Source organism: Sitophilus oryzae, unplaced genomic scaffold, assembly GCF_002938485.1.
Source record: "Sitophilus oryzae breed Bouriz unplaced genomic scaffold, Soryzae_2.0 scaffold_1193_pilon_pilon, whole genome shotgun sequence".
NCBI classification, from domain to species: domain Eukaryota; kingdom Metazoa; phylum Arthropoda; class Insecta; order Coleoptera; family Curculionidae; genus Sitophilus; species Sitophilus oryzae.
The window spans coordinates 115,806-128,415 of record NW_022145830.1 but is presented as its reverse complement, the minus strand read 5'-3'; the positions used below and the strand labels follow the sequence as shown (position 1 = coordinate 128,415).

At 29.2% G+C, this 12,610-nt stretch overlaps 1 protein-coding gene across 3 annotated transcripts in view; it reads left to right on the top strand.

Annotated features, from left to right (window-relative positions):
* LOC115891741 (GTP-binding protein REM 1) overlaps positions 1–12,610 on the top strand; it is a 282,470-nt gene that overhangs the window by 251,088 nt on the left and 18,772 nt on the right. For all 3 annotated transcript variants that reach the window (XM_030912285.1, XM_030912283.1, XM_030912282.1), the window contains one exon: positions 8,541–8,727. In XM_030912285.1, the coding sequence (XP_030768145.1) occupies positions 8,541–8,727 (187 nt within the window). The remainder of the gene's footprint in view (positions 1–8,540; positions 8,728–12,610) is intronic.

The window sequence follows — 12,610 nt, the reverse complement described above, 5'->3', positions numbered from 1 at the left end:
GTACTCTCGGGTTAAGCATACACAGTACGTTTTATTCGTGCGGATTTCTTTTTTCTTTTCAGTTTTTAGTGTAGTGCTTACCGAAAAGCTGTAGTTATGATTTCGGATAATGATCTGATGTTAATAGGACTCGCGGTTGCTCTATTGCCTGAAAACGGAAAAAAATAAAGCGTAGACGTTCAAAATGGGTGAAACAATGGTTATTAAATCGATAAGGGTATTCGCATATGAACTTAATAAATGAATTACAACTGGGGCCTGATGATTATCGAAATATTATTACTAATATATTTGCGAATGGATGAAAATTGCTATACGGAATTGCTTGACCTTGTGTCTCCATTATTTCGAAAAGAAGATACTATAATGAGGTTAGCAATCACTTCTCATGAGCGACTAAATTGTACTTTGAGATATTTGGCAACAGGAAGGAACTACGAAGATTTGAAATTCTCAACACGCATCTCTGCTCAAGCTTTGGAGCGAATCATTCCTGAAACCTGCGAAGCGATAATTAATGTTTACGTTTTAGGGTTTATTCAAATATTGCTTGCTTTTTATGTCATACAAACAGTGTAGCGACTTCTATAATAAGATAAATTCTTCGATAAAATCATGTGACCATGTTCTCATATCAGCCATTTTTGGTTTGCTTCTTAAACACTGTCTAGAAACTCGGCCTGTACGCCCGCCGTCGCGTCGCACATACACGCTTCGACTTGTAAACAAAAAGCTAGCCCGAAGGCAAATTTTCAGCCGCTCGCAGATTTTTGGGAGGCCGAGAGTTCAGACCCGGCCTTCCGGCAAATATGACCACTAACTATACGGTTTGCCTTCAGGTTTGCAAGTCGGAAGGTCTGCCTTCCGGTAAACTGCATCGTGTATGGGGTGCTTTAGACCCAACTACAGAGTATGTGAGGGAAGCACATACACCATAATTGGAAATGGTTGAAGAAGCTGAAAATGATGATGATGGAGAATGAATAACTTTTTAGGATACAGGATTCCATTCCATACAAAAGACAGAATAAGTGACCATTAGACATCGGATGTTCAGTGTTAAGTGTTAAAATGGCTAAAAATAGTTTTTTTTTATTTTTTTTTTTTCAAAAGCATTTCAAATTAGTAACTAGTATCCATATAATATTGATTTTTTTTGCTAATTACAAAAAATTATCAAATACGTCTAATTAATTCCAAGTAAATTTAAAAACTACATAAATATTTAACGATGCCACTGGCAAGCGCTCGTTTTGAATGCGCCTTGCAAAAAGAAATAAAACAAATTGGACTGAAATGAAATCTGTATTTCAAATCAAAGCACAAGGCTCTAATGAGAAAAAGAAAAGCAGAAAAAGTCGAAAATGTCAACAATTTTAAAAAGGATATTATTTTCAATAAGAGCGGCTCTGCAATATAAAAATATTTTATTTGCCAGTCAGCAAGAGCTACGTTATTTAGAGCAAATAACAAAAGAAGATAGTCATTCGGAAAGTCAATAATAAAGATGAATGTGAGGTCCGCTACAGCAAAATTACCGAAAAAAAAAATATTTGCAAAAAGGTTCAATAAAGACTTGAGTTTCAAATAAAAGAAATTGGTATATTTTTGATCTTTTATTTTATAATATGTAATATTGTATTTATTTTTTATTCATACTTACGGTATGACGGGGTAACTTTGGTACGATTTTTATTGTTTTTCGTTGATATAATCCTTGTTGATATAATCCTCTTTATTATAACACTAAAATTAGCCAAATTATGAAATCAAAATTTTAAGCAGTACTTTAATTATTGCACTTTAAAGTTGTCCTAAAATAACTCCGTCTGTGTAGGGTAACTTTGGAACAGATTAATTTTATACGTAAATAGCAGTAAATAAACATTATGCACCATAGAAGGACATACAGCTCTATAAAAGAAGCTAAAAATATTTGAAAAAATATATTTTCCTAATATTAGGGCAGTAGATGTGTGTTTGATATCAAACAAAGGAGGGTGTGATGCAGAAATCAAGAGAAGACTGTGTATATCACATAATTCCATGACCAAACTCAATAAAATTTAGAAAGATTCAGCCATTTCAATTAACAACAAACTCACACTACTAAGAGCCCTAATTTTCCCCATTGCCACTTATGCCTCAGAGACCTGGACATTGAAGTTGGCAATGAAACGTAAAATCGGTGCTTTTAAAATGTGGTGTTATAGACGGATGCTGCGAATACCCTACACCAGCTCACCGTACAAATATTTCAATACTAGAACAACTGAATATCGAATCTAGACTGTCGATATCAATAAATCAGTCATACTTAAGATACTTTGGCCACATATCCAGGAACACCAATGGCCTAGAAAAACTAATTGTGGAGGGAAAAGTGAACGGGAAACGTCCTAGAGGGAGATCTCCAAACCGTTGGCGTTGGGTGGACCAAATGAAGACAATAATAGGCCATAGTTTGCACGAGGCCAGTACTGCCGCGCAAGACAGAACAATATGGAGAGACACCATAAATGCGATATCATAATGTCACCATACTCTTATAGAGTAATAGGAAGGAGGAGGAGGAGGAGGAGATGTGTGTTTCTTTAAAAAAAAACTAATAAGAAGACAAGATTTTTTTACTAAAAAACCAACAAATACAGATAACAAATAGATTAGTTTTACAGTTTCTGATGAGTAAATATCCATCATAAATATAACATAATATTTTTCTTAGCTAGGTACAAGGAAAGTTTACGATTTATTGTCTAAAATATTGCAGCAAAAAAATGTATTATTCTTAAATAGACAGGACAATATATGTATGCACTCTAATTTTGAGGATCCAATAAGTCCATCAAAAATATCCTTGTTTCCATTTTTAATCTCTTGTAATTCCGTGATCTGGGTAAACGCCAGTATTTACGAGATATTTGTTTTCTAAAAACAACCTGTTACTGACATTAGGTATACTTTTGCTTAGCACTAGCCTTAATAATTAAAATTCAATCAAACCATACAATAGACTAAATAACAGCTTTAAAAAGAACACTTCTATTACCATGTCCAACTTTAGAACAAAATTAAATTCAGGCTAGGATACATTCTAAACAATTCGTAGGGTAACTTTGAATCAGTACCAAAATTGGCCCGCAAAGATCAAATTTTGTCTAGAAGCAAATATATTTTTCCCAGTGTCATTTAAAAGAAAAATTCCAACAATAAAATGGGGGAAATAACAGTGTTTTAAGATATACTAACTAAATGCTAAATGCTTCAATGCTGAATGGCCAGATTTAGTGACCCTTACCCGTAGAGATTAACTTTATTTTTGAAAATGACGAACATACATTATACAATCTGAAAATATGAGGAATGTACCAAGTTATGCTGCAGCCACAAAGATACCCCCCAGTTTACGTTATATTGTTTCCTGGTGTTCACAGACAAGTTATGTTTTTTAAAGTTATTTTTTTGAATTTGGATCAAATAAAACTCGAGTTTTTAATTTAGTCGACGTTTTGACAAATATATTTTCTTCCTCAGGACTATACTATTTTTTAAATCCTCTGTTGTCCGTTCTTCTCGCCAGGTGTACTGCCCATTGCCATTTCAGGGATTTAATTTTGTGAATGACATCAATCTATTACCTAGGTTTTTTGTCGTATCCGCTCTATTCTACGATCTTTTTTTATTCTCAGTATATTGCGTTCCATCGAGCGTTGTGTGACATGCAATTTCCTTATGATATCGGTTTTTAAGTAGCCAGGTTTCGAAAGTTTTCTTCGTTAGATAAACTGGCATTTTAGATTTGAATATGATTGAGTTTCTTCTATAAGTACTTCATGCTAACTTAATTATTCTGTTGATTTCTGGTAGAAGAGATCTTGAGCTGTGTCTAAGTTGTCCCAAACCTACATATTCTTCTACTATTTCCAAGGTTATGTAATGTATTAGAATGTATTTTCTTTTCACTAGTTCGTTATACATTACTTTAGTTTTTGCTCAAAATTCTTTTTGCAGGTTGTATTTAGTTTCTTTTGGTTTGGTACTTATAGTTTTTTAGAACTATTGACAATTAGGACTATATCATCAGCGGAGTTAAGATAGTTAAGATATTCTCCATCTATTTTCAATCTCAATGTCCTATTGCTTTGCAATTAGCATTATGGTAAGTTTGGGGTTGTTTTATATATTATTACTTTTGCTTTGGCTTCTTTGTGTATATTGGCGAGCGTTTCTATATAAGGTCTGTCTATTCCAGGTTTTGTTAGTGTTTCTATTATTGCCTTAGAAGATATCGTGTCGAAAGCCTTCTCGAAGTCTATAAAGATATTGCTATATACAGGGTGAGTCTTAAGTAAGTGCAAATATTTTTAGGGCTGGTAGATCCCGATAAAAGAAATATATTTTCTCTTTACCGTTTTTCAAATAAATCCAAAATAACCGAATAATTTACTTTAAAAATTTCAAAAAAAGTCATTTTTTGCTAAAATTTTGGGAACCACTGGATCTTTTCGGTAAATTTCGATTTTTTTTTGTAAATTTAATTTACTACCTATGTTTCCATATTATCAAGAAATTATGTTTTTTTTTTAACTGAAAACTAAAAAATTTCCAAAATTTTTTTCAAAAAATTCCAAATTTAAAAAAAAATTACGAAAAAAAATTGATAATGGTGTCGAAACATACCACCCCTAAAAATATTTGCACTTATTTAGGATTCACCCTGTATAGTGTATAGTCATATTTCCTTATATAAAAAGTTAAAATATATCGATATATTTTTGAACTGTGCCATCACTACTGCAAACTAAAATTAGCCGCGAATCGCTGGCCGTAAATCAAGTTTACGATATGGAAATATCGATGCTATTCGTCGAAACACGGCCTTTGTTAGAAGGACGCTATCGTAAATCTTAAGACACAAGATAAACAAAAAGAAGCCACTCTAAATAAAGTGTTTACTACCGAAATTACTTGGTAAATTTATGGTATTAAAAGATTCCATGTAATCACATAAATACAATTAAATGCTTTTATTAATTTCAACTGAGCTCTGCTATTGAAAATCTCCGAAATTATCAAAATATATTAACTCATATCTTAGGATTATATAAAGTGATCTGAAAGGAAGCCAAAAATGCAATAATATACTATTTAAAAAAAATTATCCCGACCACTCAAACTTTTTTGAGCCACCCTATAGAAATTAAAATATTATGAAATACATCTTTGTATATACTTTCGGTTTACACTTAAACAAAATTCTCAAGTTTTTTTTATTCTAGTACAGTAAAAAATTCTTTTTCGAAATATGCTAATGAGCCACCCTTGTTCCATTTGAAAAAATTGATTAAAAATTAAAAATACGATTTGGGCATCTTTTAGCCAGCCAGGACAAGACACGAAAAACATTAAATGATCAAATCTATTTTTACAAGGCTCCTTGTATAAAAAATTAGTGTTTTTAACACAACAATGGCACTCTAGATTGAGATTTAAAATACGATTTTTTTTAAAGCGAAAAAGAGGAATAAATTACCAGGAAAAGGCGAATAAAGTACATTTCAAAATATTATTCTAAAATAATCAGATTTATACCTTAATTAAATTCTTAAAAAATAATGAACCAGTTGTGTAAAAAGCTCTATATACATTATAATATATAATTAAGGCCCCATTAACTTTTGGAATTTTATATAGAAATCTTATTCTAACCACTTTTCAGAATAATAATTACTTATAACAAAATCACGAGAATGTTTCAGTCTATACGTAAGAAATGTTCCAGAGTTTACTTAATATGTCTAGAAATGGAGAATAATTAACTTAGGAAGGAAACATATTTAATAATCTTGTTGTTTAAGCTAGAGGATACTTAGTGTGGCTAAAATTGTTGTTGCGAAGTTGCGATAGCAAAATACGATGAACAAGTGAAAACTTTAGTTTGCAATTTTCCTTTTCCCAATTTCGGAACTTTGCAAGGATTTTCGGGGGGTATAAACAACGAACCTGGCAATTGAATTTTAAGTTAAAGTATTAAAGTTTAGACGCAAGGAAGGAAAATAATACAGAAAGGTAATTTTACAGTTTAACTTAACTACAGTTTATTTATCGAAAGAAATCTGGTAAAGAAGTTTGTGTAAAAAATGTAAAAAGCATAAAAAAGAGCAAAAAATTTACATGAGATTATTGCGCAATTTTTTTCTACCTAAGTTTACTGCAACTTATTACGTTTGTGCGTAACCTGTTTTTCTGATTTATTTCTGTACTATTTTCTTTATCTGGTCGTAAATACAGCTTTGGTGTATGTCAAATTCGCAATAAATAACATTCGCGTACAAAAAGCGTACAGAGTTGTCCGAACTGTATTACGGAAACATCGATAGCATATTCTGCAGATAAAAATAAGTAAAAAAGTTTGTATAAATGTATGTCCTAAAATGCTTAGTTTTGGAGATACAGGGTGTAGGAGTTTTATTTTTATTTTGATTTTTTGTAAATAATTCCTGAAGTAACGTCAATAATTGGATGAAAATTGGTTGGAAAAATTGGAGTTTTTTAACATGAGAAATTTGATTTTGATCTCAATATGACTCCTATTTGTAGGGGGCGCCACCTACATGTGTTTTAACTGTTTTGAAGAGTAATACTTTTCGTCCGTACCTGTATAAAACTACTGGGTGAAAAAATACATTTCCGTGATTTTTGACGTAAAAAATGTTTCTTGTTAAAAAACCTCTACCAGTAACCGTTCTCAAAATATTTAGAATGAAAATAGTCAATACAAACATGTCATTATTGACAAAAATAAACATGTGGCGTAGATAGTTATTTGACTGAAATGATAAATTTGGGAACTTTTTAGTTTTTTAAATTAATTTTACATTTTTCTCCGAAAAATAATGATAAAACAGTTCCTGTTGAACTTTTGGCACAAAAACATTTCAAATTTATGATTTCAGTCTAAAAATTATTTAGTCATGTTTAACTTATGTCAACGACGACAGGTATTGATAATTTCGATTCCAAATATTTCGAGAACCATTACTCGTAGTGATTTTTACCAAGAGACTTTTTTACGTAAAAAACGTCGCAAATGTATATTTTTTACTTAGTAGATTTATACAAGTACGGACAAAAAGTTATTACTCTTCAAACCAGTTAAAATATATGTAGGTGGTGCCCTCTACAAGTAGGAGTCTTATTGATAATCAACATCAAAATTATCATGTTAAAAAACTTCCAGACACCAATTTTCATTCAAATATTAAAGTTACTTCAGAAATTATTTGAAAAAAGTCGAAATAAAAATGAAACTTCTACACCCTCTATCTCCGAAACTAAGCATTTTATGACATACATTAATACGAACTTTTTTACATATTTTTATCTGCAGAATATACTGCCGAAGTTTCCTGAATACAATTCGGACCACCCTGTATACATATAACAGAAAATTCTGCAATAATGAACAAACAAAATATAAGTGTGGAACAAAATCCGAATAGAACACGGGAAATAGTTGAACGCAATTAAACAAAATTCATTGAATATATTGCTATAAAAAGCGAACAAATAATTTATTGAAAAATTGGTAATAAAATAACGACTCAATATTGAATAAATGGCAATCATGAATTAAAAAATTATGAAAACGACAAAAGTAAATGGAACCAAAACATTTTATAGAGAGCAGTTTTGGTATTTAATTTTAAATCCTAAGTAATGTATAATATCAAAAACATACCTAACAAACTTAGAGAGCATAAGTAAAATAAAGAACAAATATAAAAATAGAAAAAGACGAGACTAATTTGCAAGGCATTAATCAAAGATAGACATAATATATTAAAATTTAAATTCAAAAAAATATATTTATTGACAGAATTATTGATACATGTATATTTTTTTTAATCGAATCAATACAGAGTATTTCAAAAGATTTATTTTTTATATCAATATAGGTCCGATTTTGCTTTGTTTCGTAGCTACAAGGTAAACATTTTTATTTTTATTTATTTATTATAATCTTCTTTCAAGTGCTTTTAGTGATTTGAATGAAATGTAGAGGGTAAAACTTACTATAAGTGCTACGTATTTTAATGCTAAAAAAGTGTCGACAAATTCACTAGGGACATGGGTCACCACCTGAATATTTTTCCAGAAAAAACATGTGCGCCATTTTGAGTAGTGTATTTTCTTTTGTTAACAAAATTGTATAGGCCGTTTAATGCCGATTAAAAGTTATATCTTGATATTTTGTCGATTTAGATCCTTGATGATATTAACGCCATTTTATTAATAAATTATTTATTTAATCTAATTTATTATTCGATATGATTAAAATTTATAACACTGATGTTCAGTGCTACCTACAGCAAATTCCAAAATATAAAAAATAACAGAATGTTAATATCCCATTGAATAATTAAAAAACTGTCCTCAGGTTTATATGATACAATTAAAATATACATATCTGATACAATTTGTATTTTGACTGTTTTCTATACCTTTACTAGCATTTAAACATATCCCTTTTCTTACAGGAAATCAACCGAATGAATCCCCCAGACGCGTTTGTGATTTTGTACTCGGTGGTGGACAAAGCTAGTTTTCTAAAAGCAGAGGCAGAACTCAACAGGCTGCAGGATTTCGAATTGCTGCGATCGAGACCGGCCATATTAGTGGCAAACAAAATAGACCTAGCTAGAAGTCGAACTGTTTCAACGCAAGGTAATTTATAAGTAGCGACAAACATAATATACATATAATTTGTACAACTAGTCTCTACGAAATCATTTTTCATAACTAAAAAATAAATTCGTATAAACTATTCAAAATGAGTTTTTAAAAAAGTCTCTTGTATTTGACTAAAATGAATATTTAGCTAGTTTAAAAAAAATGAATTATTGTTGACATTGTTATTATATTCCCCAGATATTTTGGGGAATGTGGAGCAATATAGAGTGCTAGGTCTACAATAATTCAATTTGCAATATCATGTTAATTACTATCACTGTATTATTACTATTATAGTAGCAGAAGTAAGCTCTGTAAGTAGCTTCATAAAAAAACTAAAAACAATACAAAACCGTATAGTAAATAAACTACTCATAACAAAATTATAGCATATTTAAAAAAAATATAATACAGGGTTGTTCACCACATACGACACGGAGTATTGTAGCTAAACGATGAGATTTTTACAAATTGTAAGTTTGGGGTTCGTTGAAGGACTATTAGAGCTACAATTTAAAAATATTTTTACAAGATACAGAGCGTCCCAAATAAATAAAAAATATTAAAGTTGTATTTTTTTAAATGGAACAACCCTGTATATTATTACATTTTTAGTTTCTACGATTAAAATAAAGGTAAATTTGATTAAGGTTTATTATACTTAAACCTTACCGTTTTTGAAATATTTTCAATTTTGTGAAATTGCAGTAAAAAGTTTAAAGCTTCATTTCTCCAAGGGTATCAATGTTTTTAATACTAAATATTTAATGAAGTTTATTTATTGATCAGTTATTGTGTTGCAATAATAAAAATAATACTACCTTATACAGAGTGTCTAAAAATTTATTTTAAATAATTATTAGCTTCAAACGGCAATAAATCTTTAATTTAAATGGAATGCCCTGTATATTTTAGGAGAATCAGATGCACAATTAAATTGTCTATCAAATTGTATTATACCATTTTTTACCTATCCCTTCAAGTTTTCGTAGAAAATGCTTTTTCTTATAATTTAGACCTCATTTATCAATATATCCATGGAATATTGACATTTTAGATTGTTTTTAAAGCAACAAATGTACAAAATGTACAGACTAGTAATATTATCGTTTTTAGCAAAACGATAATATTACTAACGCTATATATATATATATATATATATATATATATATATATATATATATATATATATATATATATATATATATATATATATATATATATATATATTAGCCCATTTGTATGCAAAAAGAAAACTATTTAAATCTTTATAAAAGAGTATACCATTAATTAAATATAACACCATTATTTCCCCCCATATACTAATTAATGACATACTTAATTGTGTTCGTTAATAAATTATTATAAATAAATGTGGATTTTTGAGTCAGAAATCAATATAAAAATAAGTTATCAAATTAAAGTCTTTGTTGTTATAAATAAGCATTTATTAAAAAATGAAATATCATTTTTAAGGTGTTACTTTTTATCACACTGTCTAATGCCCATACAAAATTCAGTTTTTTAGTATTTGAAGCAATTATTATTAATCAACGCAAACAGTCAGTTAATGTAGTTTGAATACTGGAATCATATTAATTGGTCCTCTTTAACAAATATTTAAACAGGTTTTTTTTATTTTTTAATGAAATAAAGGAATTATATCGACAATATTAGTATCTGTACTCTTTAAAAATTTGGTACATCTTTAAAAATAATCTAAAATGTCAATAGTCCATGGGTATATTGATAAATAAGTTCTAAATTACAAGAAAATGCATTTTCTACGGAAACTTAAAGAGATAGGTAAAAAATGGTATAATATAATTTGATAGACAATTAAATTGTGCATCTGATTCTCGTAAAATATACAGGGTATTCCATTTAAATTAAACAAGTTATTGCCGTTTGAAGCTAATAATTATTTAAAATAAATTTTTAGACACTCTGTATAAGGTAGTATTATTTTTATTATTGCAACACAATAACTGATCAATAAATAAACTTCATTAAATATTTAGTATTAAAAACATTGATACCCTTGGAGAAATGAAGCCTTAAAATTTTTACTGCAATTTCACAAAATTGAAAATATTTCAAAAACGGTAAGGTTTAAGTATAATAAACCTTAATCAAATTTACATTTATTTTAATCGTAGAAACTAAAAGTGTAATAATATACAGGGCGTTCCATTTAAAAAAATACAACTTTGATATTTTTTACTTATTTGGGACACTCTGTATCTTGTAAAATTATTTTTAAATTGTACCTCTAATAGTCCTTCATCGAACCCAAAACTTACAATTTGTAAAAATCTCATCGTTTAGCTACAATACTCCGTGTCGTATGTGGTGAACAACCCTGTATACAGGGTGTCTCAGATTTTAATCGGGAAAATTTAATAGACGATAGAACTTGCAAAAATAAAACAAAAAGTTCATATCAACTTGTAAGATTTAAAGCTTCCTTTTCGAGATACAGGGTGTTAAAGTTACTTAAAAAAGAAAAAAACTTTAAGATATTTGAAAAACTATTTAATCGATTTTGATAACCAAACCAAACTTGACCCGTTTATAATACTTGCTATGGGACTTAATTTGATGTAATTAGATTTAAGTCTAATGGCCAGGGGCGGCGGTGGGTCATCACTGTTAAATTATTTTAAAGTAAAAAATAGTCACGCCACTGATTTTTTAGAAGTTCAATATTATTTTTGGATTTAGTAATTAAAAATATAATTTTTTTGGCTCCTGACTTTTTTGTCTATCTTATCTTTTTGTTAACCATTATTATTTAATTTATGGTCCAGGGTGGAGTGAATAAATGAATTTAATTTTTTTCGCAAGAAGTAAGCAAGATAGAGAAAAAAGTCAGGAGACAAAAAAATAAAATTTTTAATTACTAAATCCAAAAATAATATTAAACTTCTAAAAAAGCAGTGGCATGTCTATTTTTTACTTTAAAATAATTTAACAGTGATGCCCCACCGCCGCCCCTGGCAATTAAACTTAAATCTAATTACATCAAATTAAATCCCATAGTCAGTATTATAAACGGGTCAAGTTATATCAAAATCGATTAAATAGTTTTTCAAATATCTTAAATTTTTTTCTTTTTTATGTAACTTTAACACCCTGTATCTCGAAAAGGGAGCTTTAAATCTTACAAGTTGATATGAACTTTTTGCTTTATTTTTGCAAGATCTATCGTCTATTAAATTTTCCCGATTAAAATCTGAGACACCCTGTATATTAATTTGAAAAACAAGACACCTTGAATTCCCTGAATCACGTTTTTAAATAGTTTGAATATTGTACAGTGAAATGTTCGAAACAATAACAATTTAATTAAGTTTTAGTTAGTTAATTAAGAAATATTTAGTTGCAAAAGTGAAAACAAAACATTCTTATAGAGCTGATCGGCCAACTATTTGATTGCATGTGAACTCGGTTCCATAAGAATACCGGGTGCGTCTCAAAAAAATAATTTGTAGGAAATAACTACACTTTTGATTTTTAAATGGTACCCTCGGTGTTTTGTTGCTTTATTCGATAGAAAATGACACTCTGAATAGAATGACATATCATATGTCAACTTTTAACATTTTCGAATATGGTTATCAATTTTACTCGAAATACCAAGTGTGTGGTACCAAATTATTTGTAAAATAATGCTTTTTCCGAATATGCTAATGAGCCACCATTGTTCCATTTGAAAAAATTGAGATATTATTAAGAATACGATTTGGACATTTTTAACCGGCCAGAACAAGATACGAATAATATTAGACGATCAAATCTATTTTTCCAAGGCTCCTTGATTAAAAATTAGTGTTTTTAACACAGCAATTGCACTCTAGATTGAAATTTAAATTCA